This window comes from Osmerus eperlanus, chromosome 11 (assembly GCF_963692335.1).
Source record: "Osmerus eperlanus chromosome 11, fOsmEpe2.1, whole genome shotgun sequence".
In the NCBI taxonomy this organism is placed as follows: domain Eukaryota; kingdom Metazoa; phylum Chordata; class Actinopteri; order Osmeriformes; family Osmeridae; genus Osmerus; species Osmerus eperlanus.
In genome coordinates, this window is record NC_085028.1 from 12,780,260 (window position 1) to 12,806,546 (window position 26,287).

Here is a 26,287-nt window from a genome sequence, read left to right on the forward strand (position 1 = left end):
ATGCTCTTTACACCGGGACAGACTAAATCAAGTCCATCCTTGCCAGTCCGAATAGACTACCCTCTAATTTTGACCTTTAAGTATACTGTATGTGCTATCATTGACTGCTTTTATTATTTACTTTAAAATGTTGTGCCATTTTAATCTTATAATTTATAGTATGCAAATAAACAAAGATTATATTTTGTGATACCACAATAAAACTGGCTACATCTAGTAAAGTGCGTCTATTTGACAATGGAGACTTCTTATCAACACCAAACACTGGCGGCACCTTTGCCGTGACACAAGGTGACTTCCGAGGAAAACAGTCATGAAAGATATGAATGTATTACACTGTATTTCCATGACACATGTTCAAAGGTGACAAAAGTAGATACAGTTCCCTTTAGTTAGCATGGCAGGTGAGCAGAGGAAATGTTCCTGATGGTCTGTTTTACAAGCATAGATAATACAGTCCTTGTGTCTGTAGTGACTCATAGCAGACAATGTCTAAGACAGCTTTCTGACAACCCAGTGAGAGAGGCATTGAAGATGACCATGTGTGAGATGGAGCATACAGTACCCAGCTGCTGAACAGTTGTCTCAACACCTGTCCCATTGTCTCAACTTTCAAACCAATAAGGGAGCAGTGAGTACCTTGGGCAGCTGCCCGAGTACACAGTCTGAATACAGTTTCCTGTGTCACAGGCTCCAGTGACACACTGTCACAAACGTATAACAGCATTACTATCAAACCAAAAAGACAAAAGTTAATTATTACAGATGACAAATAATGTTATCGTTTGTGTGTTATTTGACAAAAGAATGCCCTTTCTCGCTGTCCTGGCTGTTGTTAAAACCAGGATGTTTTTCAAAAGGCACCACTTTCTTAAATGAAAATCGAATCGACAGTACTGACCTCTGTAATTGATCTGCACTCTCTACTGTTTACTCTCTGTAAGGAGATGGTGTCTCCTCTGCACCTGAGACCAGAGCTGTGCTCTGCTCTTTCTGTGCTGCCAGCATGCTAGCCCCATAGCCTCCTTGAGCTCTTACACACACACACACACACACTTGTTTAATCCGAGAAGACATTAGTGACCCCAGCCAGACCCTGCTGTCTGCTAGCAGTGCAAAGAAAGACAGATAGAGGCACATTCATACAAACATGCATTTTCTAACTGAAACAAAATACATGCTTGAACAATACATATATTATTCCAAAACTCCAAGCATTGTGCCAATGTATTATGCACATAACAAGATTACAACCATACATAGCAAGTTTACACAGTTTCATAGTAATGGATGCAGATATATATTTAATTGAAGGTAACATTACTTGCTCCTCTCCAGTCTCATCTACCAATGTACAGTGTGTGTGTGTGTGGGGAGTAAATCTGTCATCCTGTTAGATATAGTTCCAGTGTGAAATCCGAATGAAACGCTGCTCTACCCACCAACTGGGCCCCCTTAGTCCCAGGACACCTCTGGTTGATGGGAGGGTGTCACCAGGGAGGTCTGTGTGGAGGGCTGGAGGGGTAACAATGATGGGGATGGAATACATTAGTGGCAAACAGAGAAAGAGAAAATAACAAATGGCCGTTCTACATTGTCAAAAACATTACAAAATAGAAAGAGGGGCGAGAGACTGAGCAAGAGAGAGAGATAACAAATACAGTCACAGCAACCATCCCTGTCCAAATATTGCCCCTCTAGCAAATCTCACTGAGACTCATGAGAGAAGCCCTGGAAATTGTCATCCAGTAAATGGACGAGCAAACATAAACAGAAAGGACTGGATTCAAAGCAGTGTGATTGACAGCTTCGTCTCATTTACATGCACTCACAGGGCCTCCACTCATCCTAATTGTCCTCCTTCACAGAAGACCTGACCAACATTATCATGTTGTTAGTCACAGATTATCCTGATACATTTATTTTTGAGAAAGTGAATAATGAAATACATTGTTTATATGAGTGAACAGGAATAAGGATACATATTCAGTCATTACTGCCTAAGCCTTGATATGTAGATATACCTCAGGATTATGGATTTTGCTCATTATAGTTTCTTATGAGAACTTCATTGTTGTTTTTTATTTGATTGGATCTGAAATTATGCAAATGTTGATCTGCTCCCTCCAGGCCTTGGGAACCTGAGAACATCTGCATGTGTGTTGATTCATCCTGATCTTTGGAGACACAGGGTTTTTTATATAACAAGCCATATGGGTAGAGACAGAGGAATTCTCACCGCTTGCTTCGACAGATGCAGCACACAGGCTGTTGGGTAATATAATGTCAAAGGTATCTGAAGAATGATATGTGGGTTTAAATCAACAGCCCTGGGCTACGCAGGGGAACGTCTGGGCCCCATGCATACACAAAAGGACCAGTTCAGAAAGGAGCTGAAGACAACATGAAAAACTCATTATGGACACATAATGAAGACCTGACTTGAACAGCTGACAACAACAAGATAATATAGGCTATAATAAAGATATGGCTGCTTGTTATTTCTCCTTGTCAACCATTCTAAAGGCATCATGATCTGTCCATCTTTTCGAAAGTACATCATGTTCCGTTGGAATACCTTAATCATGTCAGGAGAGAGTCAGCTCCAAATATTTTCAGGATGAGTGAAATGGTCAGGAAAAGTCTTGATGACATCCCCACCTAGTGGAAAATGTATTATATAATTATGTGATGAACGAGTTAACTTTGTATTACATTAGTCAATTAGGTATCATAAGTACACATGACATTAACAACGATAAGTAGTTAGTAGCCTATTATTAAAAAGCCTAAGTATACCATTCATCTAAATATTAGCAACGGCTTTATTGTCCAGTATTGTATTTCCATTGCAATATCGTTTACACTCCAGGACACAGCATGGCACTAGAGAGCGCTGAACGTCCCGCAGCAAGTATTCATACAGCATGTATTCATGTAACTAACCTTAAACCTATTCCTTCTGGTTAAGACAACGCTTTATCGATACTGTTACGAAACAGGACAGGCCTGCACGAATGCATTGGTCCATCACTTCAAAACTCTTTACAACCTCATTTGCAAGTCAGATTGTGATGCTGGTGTTATTTTTGTCGCAGAAATGACCTGTGCAAAACACGTCCTATGTCACAGAGCGGTTCCGCAGTGTGTAGAAGCGGTGCAACAGAAGTTGTGTTTAAGACCTGCGTATTTCTCAGTCCAGAGATGTTTTCATGCTGAACAAGTAAGAACTCACATTCGTCAATATGTTGCCGAGATTCATGTTTCGTATTTTTCATAATAAGCGCTAAAATGTTGTCTCTTGAATTCATGTCAGTTCCATAATTTTCGGACACAATCCTATAACATTTAGAAAGGCAATGATTCCAGAGGGCTTCCAATCGTACACCATCGCAAGTATGTATGTGATCTCCCACCCAATCATCGATTTCCTATGGGGAAATTCCCCAAGGTGTTGGACTTCCTGCTTAAGGACCAGGTGATTACAGATAAACAGGTGAATTTATATCTGGCATTTGGAATTTTGATTTTTATGACCCTATTGTAATTTAACTTAACCCAGACGAATTTTATTCGCACTTTGAGCTGCAATTCTTGTATGAATTGTGCTATATAAAGTCTTATTATTATTTATTCCAAAGGTGTGTGTCCCTAAAATAGCCTCCCAAGAACAACTGCGTTTCGTGCATACAGAGGAATACCTCAACAACTTTATAAATGGAAACGTTGGAGAGAAAGAGCAAAGGAGGACTGGCTTTGCCTGGAGTGAGGGCATAGTTCGACGCTGCAGATATGAAACAGGTATGGATGAACGTAGTGTTAGTATAATGAACTCAGATCATGTCTAGAGAGGTGTGGAAGAGTTCTTTCCGTTTCCACTGGGTGTGACCGTCAGGTTAGGTTCTCGGTTCTATTAGACAACAGTTTATTGTATAGTTTAACAAACACCTTGGCATAAACATTACCAGTTCAGACACATAGCAATACTAGCAAAGTCTCTCTGAGGCTGTAAAAAGACTTTGTAATGAATAGAGTAAAACAGGAAGGAATACATACAGTTAATAGGTGATTGTTAGGTGGATACCTCATCATAGACTTGTGACTGTGACTTTGTTAAACTGGCTTGGTCCGGTATCAGACACGTACTGCAGTACACAACAGATTGGGTAGTAGGGTACTAATCCTATTTTATATAAGACAGCACTGTGGTGCGATAAACAGATACCACCCCACCCCAAGTCCCCAGGTAACAAGGTAGAGTACTATTGGTCACCAAAAAAAAAACACCCCCAAGTGAGAGTCAAGACAAACGTATTTAATCGACATCATGACAGCAATTATTTTCTCCTCCCCAGGGGGCACGGTGCTAGCAGCAGAGATAGCACTGCAGAGAGGACTAGCATGTAGCACAGCTGGAGGGACTCACCATGCTTTCCCCAGCTTCGGCTCAGGGTTTTGCCTTATCAATGACCTGGCAGTAGCAGCCAGGTGTCTGATGGGGGACTCCACACCCAGGAAGAAGATTCTCATTGTTGATCTAGATGTACATCAGGTACTGTCCCAGCCAGTTACAGACTCTTTCAACTGTCACTGATCAGTCTGCTGATGTTGTCATTGATGAACCTCGGGTCTTCTGAATCCAAAAGGGGGATGGCACTGCTTTCATATTTGAGAAGGATCCTGATGTCTTCACATTCTCAGTGCATTGTGGGAAGAACTTCCCAGTGCGTAAACAGCGGAGTGATCTGGATGTGAGTTTGGAGGATGGCATAGAGGATAAAGAGTACCTCGATACAGGCAAGTCCCCACTTCTCAGGCTACAACATCACCACAAGAAACTTAACCCAGAGCACACCAGCCAGGTGTTTGAAGCGTCTGTGCTGGCTGTACATTAAAGCTCTACAGTTTCTGATGTTTTGTGTTGAATCGGTTAAACTCACTCCACATTAGAACTCCACCAAGATATACAGTGGCTTTGCTGACAGAGCACAGCGTCAGGAAGATGGCCACATGGTCGAGTCAGAGGATAAGATCAGTGAACTAGCTAGTGAGGGTGGCAACAGGACTGTCTCGTAACTTCTGTCTCCTCGTCACAGTGAAGACCCATCTGCCATGGGTGCTGGACAGGTTCCGTCCCGACCTGGTCCTGTACGATGCGGGAGTGGATCCCCACTGGGAGGATGAGCTGGGCAGGCTCCGGCTGACAGACCAAGGTGAGGGATGAATACCTCACAGCAGGTGGCTCAGTGATCAGTCATCTGTCAGGGCTGTACGATAGCAGATGGTCCAGTGGTGATGATGATGATGTCGGTCTCCCCCAGGGTTGTATCAGAGAGATCTGTACGTCATGAAGACTGCCGTGAGCAAAGCTATCCCTGTAGCCACTGTGATAGGAGGCGGGTACTCCAGAGACCTTGCCAAGCTGGCCCTCAGACACTCCCTCGTCCACAGAGCTGCCACACAGGTGAGACCTGAGGGAGACAGCTCCTAACTCTGCCTGGAAACCAGGCATCCCTGGCCATATGTGCTCAGTTTACAATTTGTTACTCTGTCTTGTTCTGTTTGTTTCAGATATGGAGAGAGCTGTGATGTAACCTCATCTATCTGGAGATGGTCCAGAGAGAAATCAACCATATGTAGATAATAGTAACAGTGAAAACTACCCACAGAAATTACCAACCCAATTTTTTTTTCATAAATAAAAGGATATAATTACTGTGATGTATCAATCTTTGGTTTTGGTATCAATAAAATATTTATTAAGAGTTAGCACAAATAAAAGGCCATTAAAATGCTTACAAAGACAGCAACACCTATGAGGTTCAGACAGATGCTAACAGTTGGTCCAGGCATGGTGTCCTCAGCTGTACAACCCGGGGGGCTTCACTCAAAACCTTTTACATGTTGGGTGGTTGAAACACTAGTAATTATAAAGATTGGCATAAAATAAAGATTATAAGAATAAATAACAATAATTCTAATTATAACAATAATTTAGAAAAGGAAAGTGAAGTACCCCTTTTAGCCTTAAGCGACAGTCTGTATACACAAACTACTGACACTCAAACAAACAATAATATAACAACGATGGCTCAGTGCTTCACAGTATACAATTACTTGGTCAAACAACAAACTGTATCAGTGTCAGGCAGTCAGTTACTTAATTCAACAAAGACATACACCATCCGCAAAGCAGTTTATCAAGCAGACACATGGTAACACTTACTATGCAACACCTGGCCTTTTCTGTGGCCTGTGTCACCAGTGCATTTCAGAAGGTCTTCGGACACACTCACTGCTCATTACAGCTTCATAGTGCATTATACAGGTGGTTAATAAGAAGTCACACCAAGACACACATCAGATATTACTGCTGAAGCATGTTTTTCTTCTATTGTGTAGTCTAGTGCTGAGAAACATGTGCAGCTTTAAGACAAGTAATATGTTGTGCGTGAGATCACCATCTTTTAAATAACGTCATAATCAGTGTTCAGTTAGCCGTTTTAAAAGGGCTGATCAACAAGGGTGTAGTAATTCAAGTTCCTCTTTGGCTAGAATTAAGAGTCGACATTTACAACTGAAATCTCCTTACTCCTTGGCAGAGACTTAAAGATTCTTATCCGTAATCGATAGCAGCCCCTTAATTAAGTATATACAGTGTGATAGTATGATGACCCACACTTATATTTCTATGACAGTTACACACTCATTGGTTCTCTAAATACTGCTTGCGAGGTGCTGTTTGTTGGAAACATAATTTACTAATTAAACACTTGACATGAAGGTAAAGTACCTTTAATCATAAAATAAATAAATAACTCATGTTAATTTAAATACTAGAAGTGCAAAAACATGTAAAATGTAAACTGTTAAAAATGATATGATAATGATAAAAATTATTAAAACCAAGTTATATTTTCCAGACCTGAACTTTCTCTGCCACGACACACCAGTTGGCATGGTCAAAGTAGCTGTGCAGGACCTGGAGTTCCTCAACGTGGTTCTCTATCAGCTTTGCCACTTCTCCCTCCCTGAAGACGTGGTAGTATCTTAGGCAGGAGGAGGCCGACACCTGTTCCTCTCTCTCCCTGGGACTCAGCATGCACGCCTGTGACTCTCCCGGGCTGACATGTTCTGCTCCCACCCTTGGCTCGTCTGAAGGCTCCTTCATGTAGGACACTAGATCAGGCAGGGCCACGGAGCCACACTCCTGAGCCAGGGCAGCAGACATTCTCTCCTTGTCTGTGGTAGTCGTGGTGGTGCTACCTCCTCCTCTGGGCCCCCTGTGCAGGTCTGCTACAGAATCAAAGACATCTTCCTCCAAGCTGGTCCTAGAGGAGGAAGAGAAGAGGCTGGAGACCTGCTTGATAAGGCCACTTCCTCTCCGTAGCTGGACAGCCTTGCTGCCAGTGTTCTCCTGGCCCACCGGAGTGGATAAAGTGCTCAGTTCCCTGGAAGATGAGCGGGAGATGGTCAGGCTGCCGAAGTCAAAGACAGAATCCAGAGACCGGGAGAAGAACCACCGCCTCTGGCTCTTCTGTTGGCTGCCGCAGTTGAGGTCCTCCTCATCCGCCATGGATGATGTGCTTTTCACTTTCCTCTGCTTGTCGCTGTTGTCCATGACACCACCGATGCTCTGGGTCGTGGCCCTCCTTCTGGGGGCGGGGCGCTCCCCGACATAGTCTTGGGGGGGGTTGGGATTCCAGGGGACAAAGATGTCCTGCTTCTCAAATTTACGCCTCTTCTGCTCCATGGCCCACACATAGATCATGATTCGGCCTCCCACACGCAGGGTACGAGCCATCTCCTTTATTGCTCGAACACGCCGCTCTTTGGTGGACAGATGATGGATCACTGGGAGATAGGAGACAGGAAGACAGGCTAGTGATATGCTGCAATTCAACACTGGCATCTGATTATATGGTACAGTACTGTGTATTCAACTACTGTCTATAAATGGACAATACTAGGCTGACAAAAGCACCAAAAGAGATGGTGGATGTAAATCATAGTGCCTGTAATTAGAGTCTATTTTTGCGTTTGAATACAACCATGAATTACTTCTGAAGGACGTAGACATTACCCTGGTGACCCAGCTACCAAGGTAACATAAGCTCACTGGACTTTTCCAGAGGCTGCTTATCCATGATCGCCTAGTAGTCACCTTACTTGACTGCCATCATATTCATCAGCCCTGCCGTAAGCTCTGCTTACGGCACAGGATATTTAAAATATAACTAGTCAGAATATGATTGTGAATGTCTAGATAAGATAGCTGGCTGAATCACTCTGGAAGTGATAAAGTACCTGCGATAGAGAGCACGGCATCAAAGCAGCCGTCTCTGTAAGGTAAGCGCAGCCCGTCGCACAACTGCACTTCATGTCCTTGGTCCCACGCAGCATCCACCAGGGGGCGACACACGTCACAACCCAGCTTGAACACATCTCTGTTGATGTGGAGATATTTCCCATTACCGCAACCTGGAAAAGAAGCCAATTGAAAATGAATGGTTGGATTGATTACAACAACGTAATCAATACCTGACACTACAGTGGGTGATAGCATGGAGGCCAGGGGGGGCTGTGAAGGATGACCACATACCCACATCTGCGATGATGCTGCCTGGCTCCTGGTCCAGCAGGAACTGCCGCACCTTTGGCCAGGCCTTGTAGCGGCTGTCATTGAAATATGGAGCAATCTTCTCATACACACTGTGCACATGATCTCTCTCCAGCTGGCTGGCAGCCTCCTCCATCATAATAGTGAACCAGCCTCACACAGCATCAGACCTGCAGAGACACACAAAATCAGGCTTCATATTGACCATGATGAACATACTGCACTTTCATTCAATCTAATCAAAGAGGCCGCTGGTTATGTCAGCACCAAAAGCGGGAATGTTAATAAGATGGCAGACTAAAGGTCAACCAAGGACAGTCCTCGTGTGTGCCTCATCCCAGTACTGGGATGAGGCACACACTGATTTCTGATCAGTACTCAGTACTGATCAGAAACGCCATAGTAGCCTACAGTATCTGGAGGTAGATGGCTGCTTGGGCTGTCATCAATGTCTTACAGTCAACAACCAAGGATCAGGGGAAATCAATCCCCCTCCATCCAGTCTCATCCACGGCAGGGCTGAGACAGGCATGTCTAGTGTTAGTACTGATTTTTGCATCCTTCTGCCAGCCTCTTAGGTGTTACGCAACAAAAACACAGCCAGGCAGACACTGCCTCGCAAAATCCATAAATTACAACCATGGCTGCATGTAACCTCAAAGAGCATTCAGCGTGTTGGTGTGTGTGTTAACTGTGTTTGTTTAATGAATGTGTAACAGCCCAGTGAAATGTAAATACACACTGGGGGATTTGCAGCATCAGTGCTCACTGAACTAAAGAACAGGAGACTACTGGAAGCCTTTGGAGAAATGTACAATAGCCTACAAGTTATCAATAAAGATGACAGAACATCAATCCGCAGGTTGAGGATACCAGAAATAATGCATAGACCAGAAGGCAGGAACAACCAAATGAAAGAGAAAGTTGTGCCCTTTAATGTCCCCCACGCAAAACACAGTGTCTCCCACAGTATCCTTTCACCTTTATGAATGCTTAAAATACTGCCAATGGGAAATCTGGGAAGTAACTAACACAGATTTTATAAAAAATACTGGCAGATTATATGGGTTATATACAAAAGCATGGAGTCACATAGGCTATGCCTTCCCATTCAGCCATACGGAACAACCTCTTATGATAACAACCATGGCATCTCATCTTTACATAGGCTAGACTATTTTTGTAGCACCATCCTCGCAAAACAAGGAAAAACGTCCCTTATGTAACAACCTTATCTGGTGTTGTGCAGCATTTTCAGTGCTTCATTCTGCCAGAGGTTCCCCTCCATTCACCAAACAGCTCAATTCAATAAGGATTATGTAACTAGCTGACACCCTCAGCTAGAACCACAGTTTCGGAATGAACATGTTTTGTGGCTATAATGAGAACATTGAAACGGACAGAATGAAAATATATATATATATGTTGATGTCCTGTCTGAGAAACTATCTGTCATTGCAACGACATAATCATTTCAGTATTTTCCAATCCCACTCAAACAGTTATTTATAATAAATAGATAATGAAAAATGAAGTAAACTCGAAACCCACCGCACCACCAAACTGATAAGGACTGAAGGATACCAGTATACTTTCGAACCTACTGATTAACTGAACTAAACTGTTCACTTTAGAAGGCGCACAGTTTTGATCCACTTTCACTGATGAGTCAGCATTTAAGAAATGAAATGCAACTGCTAAAAAAACAAATGTCTTAGTCTAGACAGGTTTTCTACCTGCCAGTGCTTGCAGGCTCGTTGATCAGGTGAGCAAGGTTTGAATCCCTTAATTCAAGTATTCGCCGATAATCGAATCACAAAGCCTGTTGGACGCAAAAAGACCATGGGATACCCAAGGTGAACCATTCAGCGAACATTGAATTTTCACAATTGAAAGGGGATGTGGAGTTAGCACGGGCGATTACAGAAAGTGATTTCATTCCCACATTATTAATCATGCTACGGCAATGTACGCGCCCGACTGCGCTACAAAAACAGTGTCAACACTTACCAATCATTTTGCGAAATAACTCGAGGGAGACGTTATAGATCATTGCAGATTAAGGACAACAGAGGGAAACTTCCCTCTTTCAATAAACCCATAATCTACAAGACGACCATGCTGTAGCCGAAAACAATTCTTGTGTTGTGTTCGAATATGTCCTCCGCGTATCACCTTGCAATAACTACTACTCTTGTGTCGTAAAAGAAAAAAAACTGTCACCATCAGGAATATACCAATCGCCAGGATGTTATGCGTGAGTTGCAATTGGCATTCGATAAGCGAGGAGACAGCCACTGTAGGGATCAGATACGCGACTGCCATTGGCTATCTACGTCACATGACCAAAGCATACATTCGAGAAGCAAAATTGCAGGAAGAAAGGAAACCCCTTGATAAGGAGTTATTGTATATTCCGGCGTTGTGCCCCCAGATGCACCAGGAGCGCGCGCACAAACCACTCTAATCAAAAAGTGAAAGATTTCGTCTTGATATCGCAACCAAACGGAGGGGAGACAGCTGTCTCACATTGTAATTGTTTGTTAAGAGGATAGGAGAAGAACGTCAGTTATTTGTGTAATTAGGCATAACGTATTGTAAGTATTTCACATTCACTTCGTACCAATTTATAGGCTAGGTTCAAAGGCAAGCGCTTTTAATGCAGATAGCCTGGGCGTATTGTAGGCTATTCAGACAGGTCGAAAACAATGTTCTCACCATCAAATCCCTTTTTAAGATAAGAAATATTACAATATTTAAATCAATATATATATTTTTTAATCCCCCACCTACCATGGACTATTCTGTTTTCAGACCAGTCAAACCTATACATAGGGTACACATGTATTGGCATTAAGTGTAGCCTATGCAATTAAATGTACCTAATTCTGGAGTAAAAGGGAAGAAATATGCGGGAGTAGCCGCAGGCCTTGTTTTCAATTAGATGTAAATGCAATGCACCCCCTGCTAACTCTGACTAGGAAAGTGCCACATGCATTAAACGTACTCTGGTTACTCATGCTAGTCCCCCTCAATATACAGTAAGGATAATATATGTGGGGTGCATTTTAGGGCAGGGCTGTATTAGGTCTTGCCACGAAATGCACGCCCTACTTAACTTTCCATCAAAACATCTAAATGTGCTGAAGTAGTGTCGTCTTCTTTTTGTGAAACTATGTGCCTACAACTCAGTCCAAAGTTCATTAGTTTCAGGACCATGGACAGCACTTGTTCATTCAAAAATTTGATAGGCTACAGTAAAACCACGCCAAAACTTTATTTTGATCGAATCCGAAATTACGGCACAATCAAATTCTGCCGTATAAAATGCATTTCCATTTTTTAAAGAGTCGAATAAACCTTGTCAATATGATATGCAATAAACGCTCATTCAAACTTTTGTTCAAAATAATACAAACTGAATTGCATATTGCATTGCCACTTTGCTAGTCTAATAAACTTCCAAAAATACCTTAAAATAGATTTGGTAAAACACTTGTCCATCTTTTGAGCCCCCCCCCAGAAATGCTTAAAAAAAAAATCTATTTATTTTAAATTTGTTTTCTTGTTTATGATGTGCTGCTTAGATTTATTGTTGATGTGTTTAACAATCTACAAAAATAAATTGTTATGTGAAAGGTTTAATTTTTTAAGAATTTTGTTATCTTCCTCTCAACTTCCATTTTGGACCAATCCAACGTTACCAAATTCCAGGCAGGTTGAGATATACAAGTCAAATCAATTAAACAAAGTGTTATAATATCCTCTGTCCATTGCATAATTTTTTATCATTATGCGCAGAACCCTTGAAGCTTTTCTGATGACTGATAGCAAAACAAATCCTGAAATGTTGTTTTATTCTTAAAAAACATACAAAAAGATCAAAAATACAGTATGTTATACAATCTCAAAATGTCAAAAAACCTTGAGTAAAAAAATAAAATCTTGCATATCAGGGCAAATTGCTGCATTTAAATCAGACAAAAAACTTGTTAAAATTTCTTAAAGGATGATATTCAAATTTGGTTGACATCGGAATGTATGAAAAGTCTAGTTATAACTCATCCTGTGTAGGTGGTTCGGTGAAAGCTGTCTCATCCTTTGATGAGGAGGCTCACAGGAGTGCATCACTATCTCCACTGATATTGGAATTTCGAAGCGATCCAACATCTGTGCAATTTTCTCTCTTGACACGCCATGCTTGTTTCTTCTGAAGGAAACAGAGGAGGTTATTCGCCTCCGTATAGTTTGGCTTCCTGTGTATAGTACAAACATTCTCATCCACAGACTTACCTCTCCAACTCAACAGGGTCACATTTCCAGCTTGTGGCAGGCTCGTGAAATAAGACACTGTATCCTCTCTCCACTGCCTGTACATTAAGAAAAAAGATAAACTTGTGGATTGTACTACAAGTGAGATTCCTCCAGGTATACATGAAAATGAGATGAAATAGCTCACCAGTTTGACATATGGTTTCATCTCCCAAGCTTGGAGGTTTGTATTATCGATTATGACTGGAGAACTGCCTTTCTGCATGGCTTCTTTAGCTAAATGTATGACAATGCAGAGGCAACATCAATATAACTGTATTATTCTTTAGTATAAGATTATAGAAATGGATACAATAACAAAGCTACTTTTCATAGACAGATATATTGTGGGGGGCATTAATACCACGGTTGTGGTTCCAGTCATGTGCTTTCCCCAGCAGGCTTGGGTCATACAGGTAGTCCTGTTCTTCAGAAAAGTAATCATCTGTGCTCAGCACAAGACCGCTGGGGCCGGTGGACAGCAGTTCCCTATTGAAGCAAAGTTCGATGCGTTACTGACAAATGCTTTGTCAACATGATTATACATAAACATCAGTGGTAGTACATGTGCTGTGTGAACTTACTTGGCCAAAGTGGATTTCCCAGACCCTGGTACTCCTCTCATTAGAATCAAAACCAAATGAGGACTGCTGTTGTGTGTTGTATTTAATGGCAGGTGCTGGTTTTTCTGCTGTTGACTGTTGTTACCCTGTATCCAGTCAGAATCCTGATCCTCATAGGGATCAGAATATCCCACTGCCTCATACGTGGGCCCACGATAACCACTGTGCCCTTGGTCCCCGTCCAAATACTGTGGAGGGACTCCACCATAGACCTGAGAGTAGTTGTATCTCCCAGGTTCAGGTGACCTATGGAGTGGTGGGAACTGTGAACACTGCTGTTGATACTGGTTACCCGGCCCTGGATAGCCCCAGCTCCTATTCATCTGTGGTTCTCTGCCTGGATTGCCGAATGGACCAGGAGGTGGTGGGTTACAGTGAGGAAGCCTGTGGAAGCGAGGGTAGGGCTGCGTCCTACCCTCACTGGGTGGGGGGTGTTGCCAGGCACGTTGATGGTGATAATAGGCTGGGTGCTGGGTAGAGCCATGCCTCCTGTCATGGCATGGCTCATTCTGATTCCAGTGAGGGTGATTTGCGTGGTTTGGTCCAGTTCCTTTTCCCTCAAGCTTGTGTGACCTCCCTTTTGGCACAAGTGGGACAAGACCTGAGTGTGTTTGGATTGGAATATTTGTATCAGTAGTATCAATAGAGCTGTTAACCTGCTCAAATTGCTCCAACTCTTTGTAGAAATCGTTCAGAGACTCTTCAATATCTGGTTTAGGCTTGGCTGCACAGCGTTTAACGGGACGACAAGTAGGACCAATAAAGGCAGTACTTCTGGTTCCAAGTTCTTTCGCAACACGCTGTCTGCGTCTTTGGATTGAACTTTGAGTTGTAATTTTCTTCTGGTTGGGTTCTGATACAGATTTCAGTTGTTCTTGTGTTGAATGGCGTTGAATTTCGTTCCTCTTCGAAACCACGTCGTTCACTGTCTGTTCCGTCAATTTCCCGTTGGCTACAGATTCCTTGTTTTTTACCGATTGACCAATTTGAGAGGCAAACATATTTCAAAGCAGGGAACTGCCGCAGGGAAATTCTAAAAGTAGGTTTTTAGCAACATCCCATTTAACATCAGCGACACAATGCCAATAATACGTAGTGCTATAAAGTCAGCAGCGACCGATTAATTGATTTTTTGGGCTAATTGTCCATGAGAATCGGGTCTTTTATAGTATTGATTCCTGCTGATGTGCAATTTGTGCTAGTTGTGTTTACGGAAGAGCATCGTCGGCAGTCTTCTTCATCGGAATACCAACGTGAGACAAAACAGAGCGCCACCTACTGTTGAACGGGAGGAATACAAAAAAGCGTGAACGTTTGAACATTTATATACAGCTACACATTGAAGACAAGAACATTTACACAACCACAAGCACTATGTACATCCATAAAAACTGTAGCCTATGTTCTGTTCACCAAGTAAAACAAAAAACTAGAGTTAAGTATTTAACTTAACAACATTAATGTTAAGAAGCAGTGTGGCAAACGTCAATCATGAATATACGGTTGATCTATTAGTTTGGCTTTTGATAGAATTTGACATTTCACAGAAATTTGTATTTGCTATTCATGTACTCATGGTTTTATTCACAAAGAGGCTGAAAAGTCAAGCCAAAACGGCACCATCTGGACACTGAGATCCATAGCAGCTTTCAATCTGTATCTGCAATGTCTCTTTTGACATTCATAACACCTCTGTCACCTTGTGACCTCTTCTCCAAGCCCACTATATAAAGCCTGTGTGTCTATCATAGCCAACTCTTCATCGTTGACCCACTCATCCTCCACTTCTGGTGGGGCTGGTCTGGGAGCTGGGGTCTGGGCTGGGGTGTCAGACCTCCTGGGGGGGTTGAATGTCTTGTTAACACATGGGGTGGTCATGGTGCCCAAGGGATATATTGGAGGGGGAGAGGGAATGCGACACAGAGAGTCCAGTCCCCTCTTTCTCTTCAGACTCTTTGGGTCTAGTTTTCCTGATGAGCTGATTGGTGGTGGAAGGCTACTGTTGATGGGAGTCATGGATCCAAAGCCTCTGATTGGCTGCTGAGGGGTTTTCTGTAGGACCACAGATATTCCGCATTAGGCTTAATTCCATGTATGAACAATACTGGTTGGATAACTAGATGGCCCTTTACGTCATAACAACTTACATGTATCCCTCCATCTTGTGTCTTCCAGGCTGGAGTTCTAGGCTGCAGAGCTGGGGAGGAGAAGGAGCTGGGATCAGATGGGATCAAGTTCGACAGCCTCTCCTCTGCACTCAGGAAGAAGAGCTCCTGGCCCTGTCACAATCAGAACAAAAACACATGTTATGCTGCCCATTGAAGAAAAAACACGTTTTTTGGGGGTTGTGATCCAGACTCTCAAACAAAATCCACAGCATTTGAAAGTGCAAGGTGTACCTGGACCAGTGCCCTAAGCTGTGTGAATGCCTCCTGTAGATGGGAGTCCTTAGGGTTGGAGGTGAAGAGGGCCAGGTCGCTGGCGTGCAGGCCAGGGATGGGGCTGGACAGTGTCCTCAGCTGCAGGTTGCTCACAGCCAGGAGGGCCCGAGGCTTCACAAGATCCTCCAAACCCAGCTGAACCAAGCTACTGTAGGAGTGTACCTTCACAAAGTCCAGCTTCCCATCTACCATGTATACTACTTGAGAAAAACCTGCACATGGAGGGAACTGTCAGCTGTAGATGTGTCAGACATAGAGCAGTGATATTATTAACACTACTGATGCAATGGCTGAGACCTACCTTGACTGGAAGTGATGGAGATGACATATCCAACAATATCCACCTCTCCACAGAATGGCTGGAATTCAGGATTACGGAGATCGTGAAAGCTGACTGCCACTCTAGCATGGTAATTCCCTGCCAGCCAGTCCTGGGAGGCCTGGGTAATAAGGATGGTAAGTACAAAAGCTTTAATTGTCTGTCATGTGTAGTTGAGTGCAATACTAGCAACTGGAACCGCAGTACCTGCATGCCTTGGAACTGTGTTCTCTTTGTGGTAGTTAGCTGAACTGAACCTCCGCCAGATCGCTTCCTGCCTTCAGATGTAGAGAGGTGGTGGGCCCGGTATCGACAACCCTCCCTCAGGAAAGACTGGAGGTCCATGGAAGGACGCCATATACTCAGCATGCAGACTGAAAGAATGAGGACGCCATCATGAGGAATTCATTTAGAAAGGTAGAGCTATACTACACCTTCATAGTAGAAATACCCACCACTAGTGCCCCGCTGGTCTCTGGAGTCTGCCACGCAGAGCTTCCATACTGGTGTGACCTCCCTGTTAGGACCGTGTCCGCCATCAGCCTCCAGGGCCCTGCGGAAGCTCTCCTGAAGCTGGGCCTGCCTCCTCTCCCCCAGGGAGCTCCTGTAGGAGGTCAGGACCTTTCTCTGCTGCTCACTGAGAGAGGCCTGGGTCACAACACACACCCTGACTGTAATCACGAATCACCTTAGCCTGAATCACCTTAGCCTGAGTCAGAACACACACCTTCATCTTAACAACTTTCAGTTCGGAAATCAGTGTTGAAACCCAGTGCTACCGAGCACACCACCAATGCTCCAATAGAGAAGTTAGACTTCCCAGCTGTGTCTTACTAAGCAGGCTTCAAAGATGTGTGCTAATCCTCACCTCTAGGTATGCTGGGTCGTTCTGCACTGCTTCATGCAGCTCCTCTCCATCCTGCAGATCCTCAATGTCCTGACGACGCAACGATCCTCTTCGGCCTCGGGTTTTCTTACCTAGGACATCAGAACTTGTCAAAGCCCTGTTAACATCGGCGTATTGACATATTCCAAGTAGCGGGCATTCTGTACCATTGTCCTCCTTCTCAAACTGAGCCTGGACCTTGGCGAAGAGGACCTCCATAGCTTTGTGCTTGCCGTCGCTGTGGCGACGGGCCTCCTTCTCCTCGGCGCGTCCAGTACGGAACACAAAGCCTCCATCTGGTTTCCTCTCCATCCACTAGACACAACAGACAAGTCTCTTCAAAACGTTCCCAAGCACGGGGTGTTGGGTCTTGATTAGGAGCCACTTTCCCCACCTGCACAGGGTAGCTTCTCAGCACCACCAAGTCCACGCAGCCCACAGGACCTCCATCGCCATACAGGGACGAGAGGGGGAAGAGCAAGGGTCGGGGGTCACACAGAAACCCTAGCTTCGCATCCCATCTGGCTGGTCTGGTGCCATTGGCCCAAATCTGAAATCACATTGAAGCACGACAGGATTATTAAGTGTCTTGATCTAACTAGTAGCTCGACTGTTGCCTTTCCCTCCCACAGAGTCTGATCTTTTACCTTCAACATGAGGGACTCGGGAGCCTCTAGAGGGGAGCAGGCCGTCTGGGGTCCCACCAGCTGGGCTCCCTGGATCACCAGCTTACCCCCCACGACAAGGCGACCCTTGGCCAGCATGGCCGTCAACGGGGCGTCCATCTGGGCCTTGATGGCATACCACCCATCTGTCAGCCATATGACCCCAAAGCGTGGGTCGGCCTTGCTGCCGGCCACCTGGGGGGAGCTGGCTTCAGCCCGGCTCGGGCGGTTCTGTCCCCTGGACACAACACCACACACACAGAGAACCAGGGTTTTGGCGACTGTGTCGTCTCTCTCCATGATCTTCCTCAGAGCCGGTCGTCGACTGTGGTCCACTTCAACATCGTATCTAAATCAACAAAATACATCCTTTAGGTTTGAGTGAAACGAATCGATGGGTCCTACAGAACAAACAATAACTTGTGATGACTAAAAATCCATGACCGGCATGAAGCGTGAGTACCTGTATTTAAGCTGCAGGAGCACCTGCTCTGGGGTCAGACAGAGACCCCCCATCACCTCCGGGAAACATCTCTCCATGGCCGCCTGCTTCCAGACTATCCAGCGATAGTGGTTATACACCCACGCCTCGCTGATCAGCTGGGGGTCCACACCTGGGCTGTCGCACAGCGCTCTGGAGACGAGAGGGCAGAGTACAGTAGCTCTCTTCTGGTAGGGTTATTACAGTTGATCTTAAGTCAGTTGTAATGGAGGATGTCACTACCTGTAGAACTCCACTTTCCCAGCCCTGCCATCCTTCCTGGGGATGAGCCAGCCCCCATCAGCAAGCTGAACTCCGGCTGCCAACGCCTCTCGTTTGAAAAAGTGTTGGCAGTGAAAACAAAACGGCTCGGCATTCTCGCTGCTGATCTGACGCACCTGCTGATGCACTCCGTATCCATACAGCTGGAGAAGGACAGAAAAGCCACCATCCAAATCACCGCAGGAATCAAGATCTTTCTACTGGATGTTCACATCCAGGTCATGCCGTGTTGGCCTACCTGTTTCTGGGTGTGCTGGACAGGACACCTCCCTCTGACGGCCTCCCTCAGAGCCACCCGGGGGACCCCCGAGGTCTTGGCCAGGAACAGGCTCCCTGGTACCGGACGGATGTTCTGACGCTTCTTCTTCCTCAGCCTCATGATCTGCATGTCCAGAGCGAGCTGCAAACTCTGGAGATCCACTTCTGCTCACGCAAAACACACACACACACACAACATTCCCCTGACTTCTATACACGGCTGAGAAGGGAAATCGACGAGGACACCCAAAGTATTAACCGAATGCTGGTTACCGTGGCTACCAGGGGAAGCCTGGTCTGAAGTGGAGCCCTCCGTGATGGTGTCCTGTCGTGCAGTATAAGAGACATCTTGTTCGTCATCACCACTGGGTTGGTTTATCTTCTCATGGCTTTGTGGGTCTATTTTCATTTTGTTTACCTTGTCACTATAATTAGTTTCCATTTCAGGGCTTTGGTTGTCTTTGGTTTCCAGTGCAGGCGATGGTTCACTGGTCTTAGCCAGTATTTTGAAGAGGTGGTGGGTTGTGTTATTGTTTGGAGGTTGCGGGTCTTTATCAGTTTTCCTACTTGTTGGTTTTCCAAACTGGGGAACCAGCACGACAGGTGTTCCACCTTTATCCTGTTGAAAATTGCTCCTGTGTGTCTCTGTCTTGATATTTTTACGAAACGGAGGAACAAAGACAGCTCCCCTGGCAGTGGAGGGCTTGATGTCTGCTGGCGTTGGCTCTGGCCTCCTGTTCTGTGACTCAGCCTTATTCAAAGTCAAGCCAACATGGCTCTTTGGATCCCTGTATAACAAAAACTTGATGAGGGACTGGAATGTTTCATTCCAACTGTAAGATTTTGAGTATGACTGAAGCTACCTGAATGGTCTTGTGATATTCGGTTGAAGAGAGACATTATATTTAAACACTCTCCTGTCTTTCAGCATCCCTAAAACACAGAAGGAGGTATGGATATGAAAACATTCGATTTTACTTCACATTTTAATATCCGTTGTGTCTTGACATTGGTTACAGATAGGTTGGTACCATCTGAGCAACTTTTGACTGGTGTGATTGACCGCTTGTTACAATCCAGAGTTCTGTCAAACTCAGCCAAGAGTCGTCTTTTCAAGGGTGGCTGTTCTGTAAATTAGAGTATCAGAAATGCTTAAAATAACACACTCCTGTTATAAGAATGAAAGTATATTGATTCATAACATTAACTCCAAAACAACTGTACTACTGTACTTACCTTTTACATCAGCATCCTCTCCTGTCCTTTTTCCAGTTGCTCTGCTTCTATATTCAGCTTGCTCGCTGCAGGCAGGATTCTTCTCTAAAGGGTTTTTGTGAAAAGCAAAAGATCTAGAGCTCTGGCCCGACAGGTGTTCATCCTCTAACAGAGCCTTGGTGCTGTCCATGGCCTCCTGAGCAAAATACTCCTGCTGGGTGTCTGTGCAGCCACTAAACCCCAGAGATTCCAGGTTCAACAAGGAAGAACCCTCTCCGTGTTCTCTTCCATCCCTGGTCAGGACCGTGTCACGATTCTCTGGTTTCCTCGCCGTCACTGGCTCGAGCTGGTCATGAGCTGGCAGTAGTGTTTTGTAATCGCTTTTTTCACTAATAGGCTCGCATTGTACAATATTGTTTTCAGTTTCTCTGAATTTGTCAAAAGCGGCTTTAAGTGCTTTTTCAGACACATGCACCCCTTTACCACTAGCTGTGCTGAATCCAAATGAACATTCTGCAGGACTTTGAGCTATTGTGTCATATTTAATGTGACTGGTCTCCCAGGAAACAGACTTAACCTCCTGAAGGGCCTTCTCAGAAACAGGCACTGCCTTCCCATTGGCTGTGTTGCAAAGAGGCTTTTGAGGCAATTTAAGTGACAAAGTATTTGCTGAATCCAATCTGTCACTAGTCGCAACATCCCTTTCACATTCATTGAGAAGAGACTTGGCTTTTAGGAGGGAAGTGTCTGACACACATATTGTTGTTCCACTGGCAGTGCTAAAAGAAAAACCCTTTCCTAACTCATCGAGAGAATCCGACACAGTGTTGGGTAGTTGGTTTGCATCAGCATCATTGTCACTGGGTGATGGATGTGTGTGGTCTCCGGCTGATCCTGAGGCCCTTTCCCTACAAGCAGGTTTAGTCAAGTTAATATCACCACAATCTTTTCTAGGGGATTCCATCAGGAGGGCTTTTGTCCTCAACAGGCTCTTTTCAGAGACATGCACCTTCTTGCCCCCAGCTGTTGTGAAACCACAATTACTTTTCCCTGCATTCATGTGAGTATTCCTTTTTTCAACAGACTTCTCATTTGTATCTGCAAGTTTAGAGGCATCTGTGTTAGCATCAAAGTCCTTGAAGAAATCCTTGGTGTGTTCAAGGGCCTTCGCTGACAATGCTACTCCTTTTCCACTGGCCGTCTTAAACCCTCCAAGGTTCTCTGTCAGAGTCTTTGTTGGACTGGTATGACTTATTCTCGCTTCTTTCTTTTCAGTTCCGTCCTCATTAAATTCACTCAACAGGGCCTTTGCCTTCTGAAGGGCTCCATCAGACACAGCAACTCTCTTCCCACTTGCAGTGCTGAATCCACAACCCCTTTGCAACGAATTGACATTATGTGCCAGGGCCCTTTCAGATAACAAGGTTTCTGCAGAGACTGTGGCTGGTTTAGTACAAGGCTTCTTGAAGCCACCATCACTGTCCCACTGATGATCCTTTAATGTCTTCACAGCACTGTTCATGCCGAGCGTACCGCTGCCACTGAACAGAGCCTCCGGCTTCAGAAGAGGCTTACCAGACACATGCGCCCTCGTCGCACCAGCAGCATTAAAGCCACAGTTCTTTCTCTCAAATCTGCCGCTACAAGTCGCAGGAACTTCTTCACAGGGTTTGAACCGAGCCGGTGAAACACACGCTACACTTTCTAGAACCTCATAGTCTTTGAAGATAACACAGGCTTCTTGAATGGCTTTGGCTGAGACAGTGACCCCTTTACCACTGGACATCTGAAAACCACTGTGTGATTTATGAGAATGTAGCACGTACGGTGGAGTCTTCCCAGGTTCAACACTTTCATCAGGTACATCCACTTTATCAGATAGGTGAACTGCAGTCAAACTTGAACAACCTGCAATAGTCTTGTGGTTGTCTGTTGAATTTGATAGGATGTCCTCTTCAATGCACATCAAGTCAATACTGTCAGCAGTATCACCATCAACAGGCTCTAAATGTTCAACATTAGAAGCTTCGTCAAGTTGCTGTTTCAAAGGTAAGGGTTCAATTAGCTTAGCTGATGCTATCACAGAGCTGTCAAAACATGCATCTCTTGTTGCCTCACAGCTCTCGTCTAAATCTGCAAACAAGGCCCTCGCTTTGCTCAGACACTGAACTGAAACCCGCACATGATTTTCTTCAGCTGTTATGAAACCTACGGCTACTTTAGGGCTACTTTTGACATCAGACTTGTCCATATCAAAGCTGCTAGTGTGCATTTGAACTTTGTTTTCAGAGATATTGCTAGGGTTTGCCATCTTTACAAACTGTTTTTCAGAGTTAAAGCTGTCGTCAAAATCTATTCCTGTAAGAAATTCAGGGTCCAGTTCTTTCTCAGATAACTGGTGAGGGGCCACACTTTCTGGAACACGAGAACTCGACTTCGCAGATCTAAACTGTGTGAATTCAAACTGGCTGTCTGCATCTTCTAAAAGACTGCACAACTCGGTAACATCAGCATGCTGTGAGGCTGTTAAAGGGCTTTGAGTACCACAGACAGTGTTCTGAGACTTTTTCACACTATTCAGTGGTTTTACAAAACTGACTTCAGTGCATAAGCTGCTTTCATTACAAGGGTACATGTCCTGGTTGACTTGACTGACAGATGTACTGGCATCAGTAATATTTAATGACAAGCTTTCTTTTAAGTCCTCAAATACAGACTTAGCTTTCTGTAGTGCCTGTGGTGTTACAGAAATGGTCTTATTGTTGCCCGTTTTAAAGCCCGAGCATGGTGGTTGATTTGATGATCTGTTTATTTGTGTTATTGAGGTGGAGGCATAGCCACTATCCTGTACTGTGAGATTAGTGAGGTTGCTGGACGGAGACACACAGATAAGTCTGTCGTCGTTTTGGTAATCCCCGCGTTGATGCTGGACAGATTCATTTGTTCCACTTGACTCTCGTTTAGACGACTGTTGTCTTTTTCTTCGTCTCACTGCTGAGAGGCAGGCTGAGGCAGAGAAACCGTGTTGAAGAGGATCCATTTTGTTGTTGTCTGCTTTACTAGAGTCCACCATTTGACTGAAATCTTGTGCAAACACTCTACAAAGCTGGGACATTTCCAGATGCTGGTCTTTGGCTGGTGCAGGGGGGACAGTCACACATCCCTGTTCTTGCTGCCGATTCTCATCAGGGGGGTTCTTGTTCAATTCTTCAGTCCTTTGTCCTCTCATGTTGAGAATATGTCCCCTGTCACCTATCATGAGATCAAAGAAATGCTTTAAAAACATCACAATAAAATCTCCTGGAAAAAAAGTAGCATTTACAGTGTAAATTAAAAAAAGATGTATTCTAAAAAGTAACATACCTCTGAGTACATTTCCATTAGATGCATCCGTTTTCTGAGAATAGTTTCCTTGTGCTGGGGGCTGGGGATTCTGGATACAGTATACAAACTTTCTAGTTTTCCTGGTGAAAGAGCAGTCTAGTGAACCTTTAACCCCAGATTCAATCAGCTGGGACCCCACTGGCTGGCAGGATACTGCTCCTCCTGTCTGGGGTTTAGCAGGGACGGGGCTGGGTTCCACTTGGCCAGTCTGTGTCACATCATGAGATAATGTATCCAAATCACAATCTGATATATCTGATAGACTTATTGGAGTCCACTGAGTTATGCCCATATCTCCAGTTTTTGTGGTGATCCTTGAGGACACTGTGATGTCCTTGCTGTGTTCGTCCTCTGCCATCTCACTGGATTGGTCCGTGCCCACAGTTAAAGGGTCTTGTCCCTTTGTTGAGCTGGACTGCTTCCTTTTAATTCTTTCCTTAACTTTAACCCTTCGTAAAGCAGAGCTGCTATTACTGAAGAATACGGAGAGGACATCTTCGCTTCCATCCAAAACACTAGCCACTGTGCTGCGAACAACTCCGTCCTTGATAGCATCTGGCAATGTCTGCCTCCAGATCCTGCCCTCTGGTGAAAGATCTTGTGAGAGAACAGGAAGGTGGTAATCTGCAGATGGAAGAATATGGGAATCATGTTCTGTACTCTGCATATAGTGTTCATAACCATACAGGTTAGGCCACAGCATCATATATGGTTGGTAGGTACTCACTACTGGGTTGAACTGAAGTTGCAGTGTTTTCTGATGGCAACTCTGGACCTGCAGTATTTGAGAGTGAGGGGAAGAGCTTCCGCACAAACTAAGAAATAATATAATTTTTAAAGAAAGATAAGAGCATTAGGAATCTGTCTTGAGGCAGTCAATATCATTATATAAATTTGCAAACATACAGATGTCTACATTTATTGTACTCACAATGATCTCCCGGTCCGCAGACAGACTTACAGGAACGGCACTGTCCTTGTTTTTAGCTGGATGAGGATGAGACAGTTGACCACCGTGGTACTCAGAAACATGGGTGTCATTTGACTACAACCCTACAGTCTGACCCTTTAATACATAATATATGTACTTACACAAGATAATGGTGGGTGATAGGGTAGGTGGGGTATTAAGTGAACTTGTCCACGACACATTGGAGTCCATCTGTGCACCAAGGCTTTCTGTTATGTGCCTGACATAGTTTCTCTGCACGCAATCACAGAAAGGACAGATCAAACACTCCGTGGCATTATCACTTACAATGAAAACGACAAACTATCGAGATAATTGGCTTCAGTAAATTATGAGCACACTCACCACAGATGGTTTCGGAGTGCTCAGCAACTCTGCACATTAACAAAACACAAAAATAAATCAAGTGCAGCTCTGCAGGACCAGACTATTATACAATGTTAACGCAGAGCATTATGAAAAACCCATCACAAGTTAATGACCATAATCGACTTACCAAAACTTTCTTGCTCCTGGGTTTTACCTGGACTATTTCTTGACCTGCTGAAACGAAACAATAAAAAAATATATGTAATGCACAATAGTTTCCCAATTTTAATTTCTTTGAAAGAAATGTCATCCCACATCACAAACAATGTCCTTACCCATTTTCACATGATCCAAATAAGCTTGGGCTTGTATCTGTCCATAACAAACTTGTTACTTTTTCTGAAGTCCCTTCATGGCATACTTGAAAAGAAATGTGCAGGCTACTCAAACAGAACTTGACAGGCCGTTTTGACAGATAAATGAAAGGTGGTTATTATAAGAGACAATATTAATTTAGCCTACCTTTTTCACAGGACAATAACCCATCTTCATCCGTTTCAGGGAAATGTACTCTACTACATCTAAAAACCTTAGGTGTAGAGAAGAGCTGATTGTCTACTGCAGATTTATCTAATGGTGTTTTGAAACATCCACCTTCGTCTGTTGGTATATTCCTGCTCAATGGATCTTCTTCTGTGGTAGTGTCATTCCCAGTAATCCGTCCTTTGATCGTCAGCTCTTCAAACCAGTTTGGATCCAGCGGTCCCAGTTCTTCATTGACAATAGTGTAAAACAATGCATGAAAGTATAAGGTAAATTGGTTTGACTCACTTTAGGACTACAGTGTGATGCACTTAACTGCAAAACATAGCGTCTCGGGCTAACCTACCTTCCCAGACTTGATCCACAAATGGGTCGAACATGGTTCTCCAGTTTTCTTCCACAGGTTAGAGTCATTGATTGGGTTTAACGTTAGAGCTATGTACAGTAACAGTAATTGATATGGCCAGACTACTGTACACCAGTTGGCTAGAACGCTAGCTACATAGCTTACCACTATGTAGCTAGCTGACGTTATTAGCAAGCAATATAAGTTTAACTGGCTAAGTAGCAGGCTAGCAGGCGATGATCACGTAACTTAGTATCCCATGGCTCGAAAAAAACAATTGACATCACATTTGTTTTGTCATGGCACTAACCTAGCTTTCAATTCATTTTCCGTCCTGGACCTGACAAAATTCTGTGCTACCGAACTCGCGACACTGTCAGTGTTTTTGCATTCCCCGCCAATGTTACCTATGAGTTGACTTGATTTACGTCACACTGCTCACAGTTTTTCCGGGTTCAGGATAGGTTGAAAATCAAGGTTTCGGAAGCATTACTGCCAAGTTTTATTAAATGAATCTGTTTTTGTAACATCTTATTTGCAATTTCCAGTCAATCCAGTCGTTATGTGAAAACCTCTTAAATAATACAAGCATGCATGTATACTCTGGATATATATTCAGGCAAATTACGTATTT

The 26,287-nt window shown here is 44.0% G+C and overlaps 4 protein-coding genes and 1 long non-coding RNA gene across 8 annotated transcripts; 1 reads left to right on the forward strand and 4 right to left on the reverse strand.

The window, feature by feature from the left end:
- The first annotated feature begins 2,935 nt into the window (after nucleotides 1–2,935).
- Nucleotides 2,936–5,715, forward strand: hdac12 (histone deacetylase 12). Its single transcript, XM_062473472.1, has 8 exons — nucleotides 2,936–3,223; nucleotides 3,353–3,496; nucleotides 3,642–3,801; nucleotides 4,356–4,552; nucleotides 4,647–4,797; nucleotides 5,097–5,213; nucleotides 5,322–5,464; nucleotides 5,572–5,715. Exons 1-8 carry the CDS (start codon nucleotides 3,101–3,103, stop codon nucleotides 5,587–5,589), a joined length of 1,053 nt encoding a protein of 350 aa, XP_062329456.1. The 5' UTR covers nucleotides 2,936–3,100; the 3' UTR covers nucleotides 5,590–5,715.
- Nucleotides 5,716–5,731: 16 nt separating this feature from the next.
- trmt9b (tRNA methyltransferase 9B) lies at nucleotides 5,732–11,000 on the reverse strand. 3 transcript variants are annotated; one of them, XM_062473470.1, is made up of 5 exons: nucleotides 10,631–11,000; nucleotides 10,357–10,442; nucleotides 8,603–8,790; nucleotides 8,308–8,481; nucleotides 5,732–7,854 (listed from the first exon to the last, which is right to left on the reverse strand). In XM_062473470.1, exons 3-5 carry the CDS (start codon nucleotides 8,757–8,759, stop codon nucleotides 6,911–6,913), a joined length of 1,275 nt encoding a protein of 424 aa, XP_062329454.1. In that variant the 5' UTR covers nucleotides 8,760–8,790; nucleotides 10,357–10,442; nucleotides 10,631–11,000; the 3' UTR covers nucleotides 5,732–6,910. The 3 variants fall into 3 exon arrangements, with proteins under 3 accessions (XP_062329454.1, XP_062329453.1, XP_062329455.1); XM_062473469.1 differs by lacking the exon at nucleotides 10,357–10,442; XM_062473471.1 differs by lacking the exon at nucleotides 10,357–10,442 and having other exon boundaries at nucleotides 10,844–10,991.
- An 879-nt stretch (nucleotides 11,001–11,879) lies between these two features.
- On the reverse strand, nucleotides 11,880–14,790 carry n4bp2l2 (NEDD4 binding protein 2-like 2). 2 transcript variants are annotated; one of them, XM_062473568.1, is made up of 5 exons: nucleotides 13,516–14,790; nucleotides 13,296–13,420; nucleotides 13,080–13,168; nucleotides 12,914–12,990; nucleotides 11,880–12,827 (listed from the first exon to the last, which is right to left on the reverse strand). In XM_062473568.1, the coding sequence occupies exons 1-5, from the start codon at nucleotides 14,553–14,555 to the stop codon at nucleotides 12,671–12,673; spliced, it is 1,488 nt and encodes a 495-aa protein (XP_062329552.1). In that variant the 5' UTR covers nucleotides 14,556–14,790; the 3' UTR covers nucleotides 11,880–12,670. The 2 variants fall into 2 exon arrangements, with proteins under 2 accessions (XP_062329552.1, XP_062329551.1); XM_062473567.1 differs by having other exon boundaries at nucleotides 11,880–12,830.
- A 73-nt stretch (nucleotides 14,791–14,863) lies between these two features.
- On the reverse strand, nucleotides 14,864–25,081 carry brca2 (BRCA2 DNA repair associated). Its single transcript, XM_062473461.1, has 23 exons — nucleotides 24,952–25,081; nucleotides 24,801–24,829; nucleotides 24,578–24,689; nucleotides 24,417–24,472; nucleotides 24,213–24,300; nucleotides 23,465–24,082; nucleotides 20,123–23,353; nucleotides 19,918–20,013; nucleotides 19,750–19,819; nucleotides 19,160–19,674; nucleotides 18,867–19,051; nucleotides 18,590–18,771; nucleotides 18,329–18,499; nucleotides 17,848–18,214; nucleotides 17,595–17,750; nucleotides 17,368–17,515; nucleotides 17,183–17,292; nucleotides 16,770–16,962; nucleotides 16,522–16,688; nucleotides 16,297–16,435; nucleotides 15,954–16,207; nucleotides 15,702–15,833; nucleotides 14,864–15,606 (listed from the first exon to the last, which is right to left on the reverse strand). Exons 1-23 carry the CDS (start codon nucleotides 25,079–25,081, stop codon nucleotides 15,250–15,252), a joined length of 7,506 nt encoding a protein of 2,501 aa, XP_062329445.1. The 3' UTR covers nucleotides 14,864–15,249.
- Nucleotides 25,082–25,092: 11 nt separating this feature from the next.
- LOC134029244 (uncharacterized) lies at nucleotides 25,093–26,139 on the reverse strand. Its single transcript, XR_009931627.1, has 3 exons — nucleotides 25,654–26,139; nucleotides 25,287–25,535; nucleotides 25,093–25,184 (listed from the first exon to the last, which is right to left on the reverse strand). It is a non-coding gene; the product is annotated as an uncharacterized LOC134029244 (long non-coding RNA).
- Between the last annotated feature and the right edge of the window lie 148 nt (nucleotides 26,140–26,287).

Excerpts from the sequence above, each read along its gene's own strand:
- hdac12 (XM_062473472.1), top strand. The coding sequence starts at position 3,101 with ATGACCTGTGCAAAACACGTCCTATGTCACAGAGCGGTTCCGCAGTGT. Across the intron at positions 3,497-3,641 it reads AGGTGATTACAGATAAACAG|GTGTGTGTCCCTAAAATAGC; the intron begins GTGAATTTATAT and ends TTTATTCCAAAG. Across the intron at positions 3,802-4,355 it reads ACGCTGCAGATATGAAACAG|GGGGCACGGTGCTAGCAGCA; the intron begins GTATGGATGAAC and ends TCTCCTCCCCAG.
- trmt9b (XM_062473469.1), bottom strand. The coding sequence starts at position 8,759 with ATGATGGAGGAGGCTGCCAGCCAGCTGGAGAGAGATCATGTGCACAGT. Across the intron at positions 8,482-8,602 it reads CAGCATCATCGCAGATGTGG|GTTGCGGTAATGGGAAATAT; the intron begins GTATGTGGTCAT and ends CTTCTTTTCCAG. Across the intron at positions 7,855-8,307 it reads TGCCGTGCTCTCTATCGCAG|TGATCCATCATCTGTCCACC; the intron begins GTACTTTATCAC and ends CCTATCTCCCAG.
- n4bp2l2 (XM_062473567.1), bottom strand. The coding sequence starts at position 14,555 with ATGTTTGCCTCTCAAATTGGTCAATCGGTAAAAAACAAGGAATCTGTA. Across the intron at positions 13,421-13,515 it reads GGGAAATCCACTTTGGCCAA|GGAACTGCTGTCCACCGGCC; the intron begins GTAAGTTCACAC and ends TTGCTTCAATAG. Across the intron at positions 13,169-13,295 it reads TGACTGGAACCACAACCGTG|CTAAAGAAGCCATGCAGAAA; the intron begins GTATTAATGCCC and ends TCATACATTTAG.
- brca2 (XM_062473461.1), bottom strand. The coding sequence starts at position 25,081 with ATGTGGGATGACATTTCTTTCAAAGAAATTAAAATTGGGAAACTATTG. Across the intron at positions 19,820-19,917 it reads AGTCAAAAGTTGCTCAGATG|GGATGCTGAAAGACAGGAGA; the intron begins GTACCAACCTAT and ends TCTGTGTTTTAG. Across the intron at positions 16,689-16,769 it reads AGACCAGCGGGGCACTAGTG|TCTGCATGCTGAGTATATGG; the intron begins GTGGGTATTTCT and ends TCATTCTTTCAG.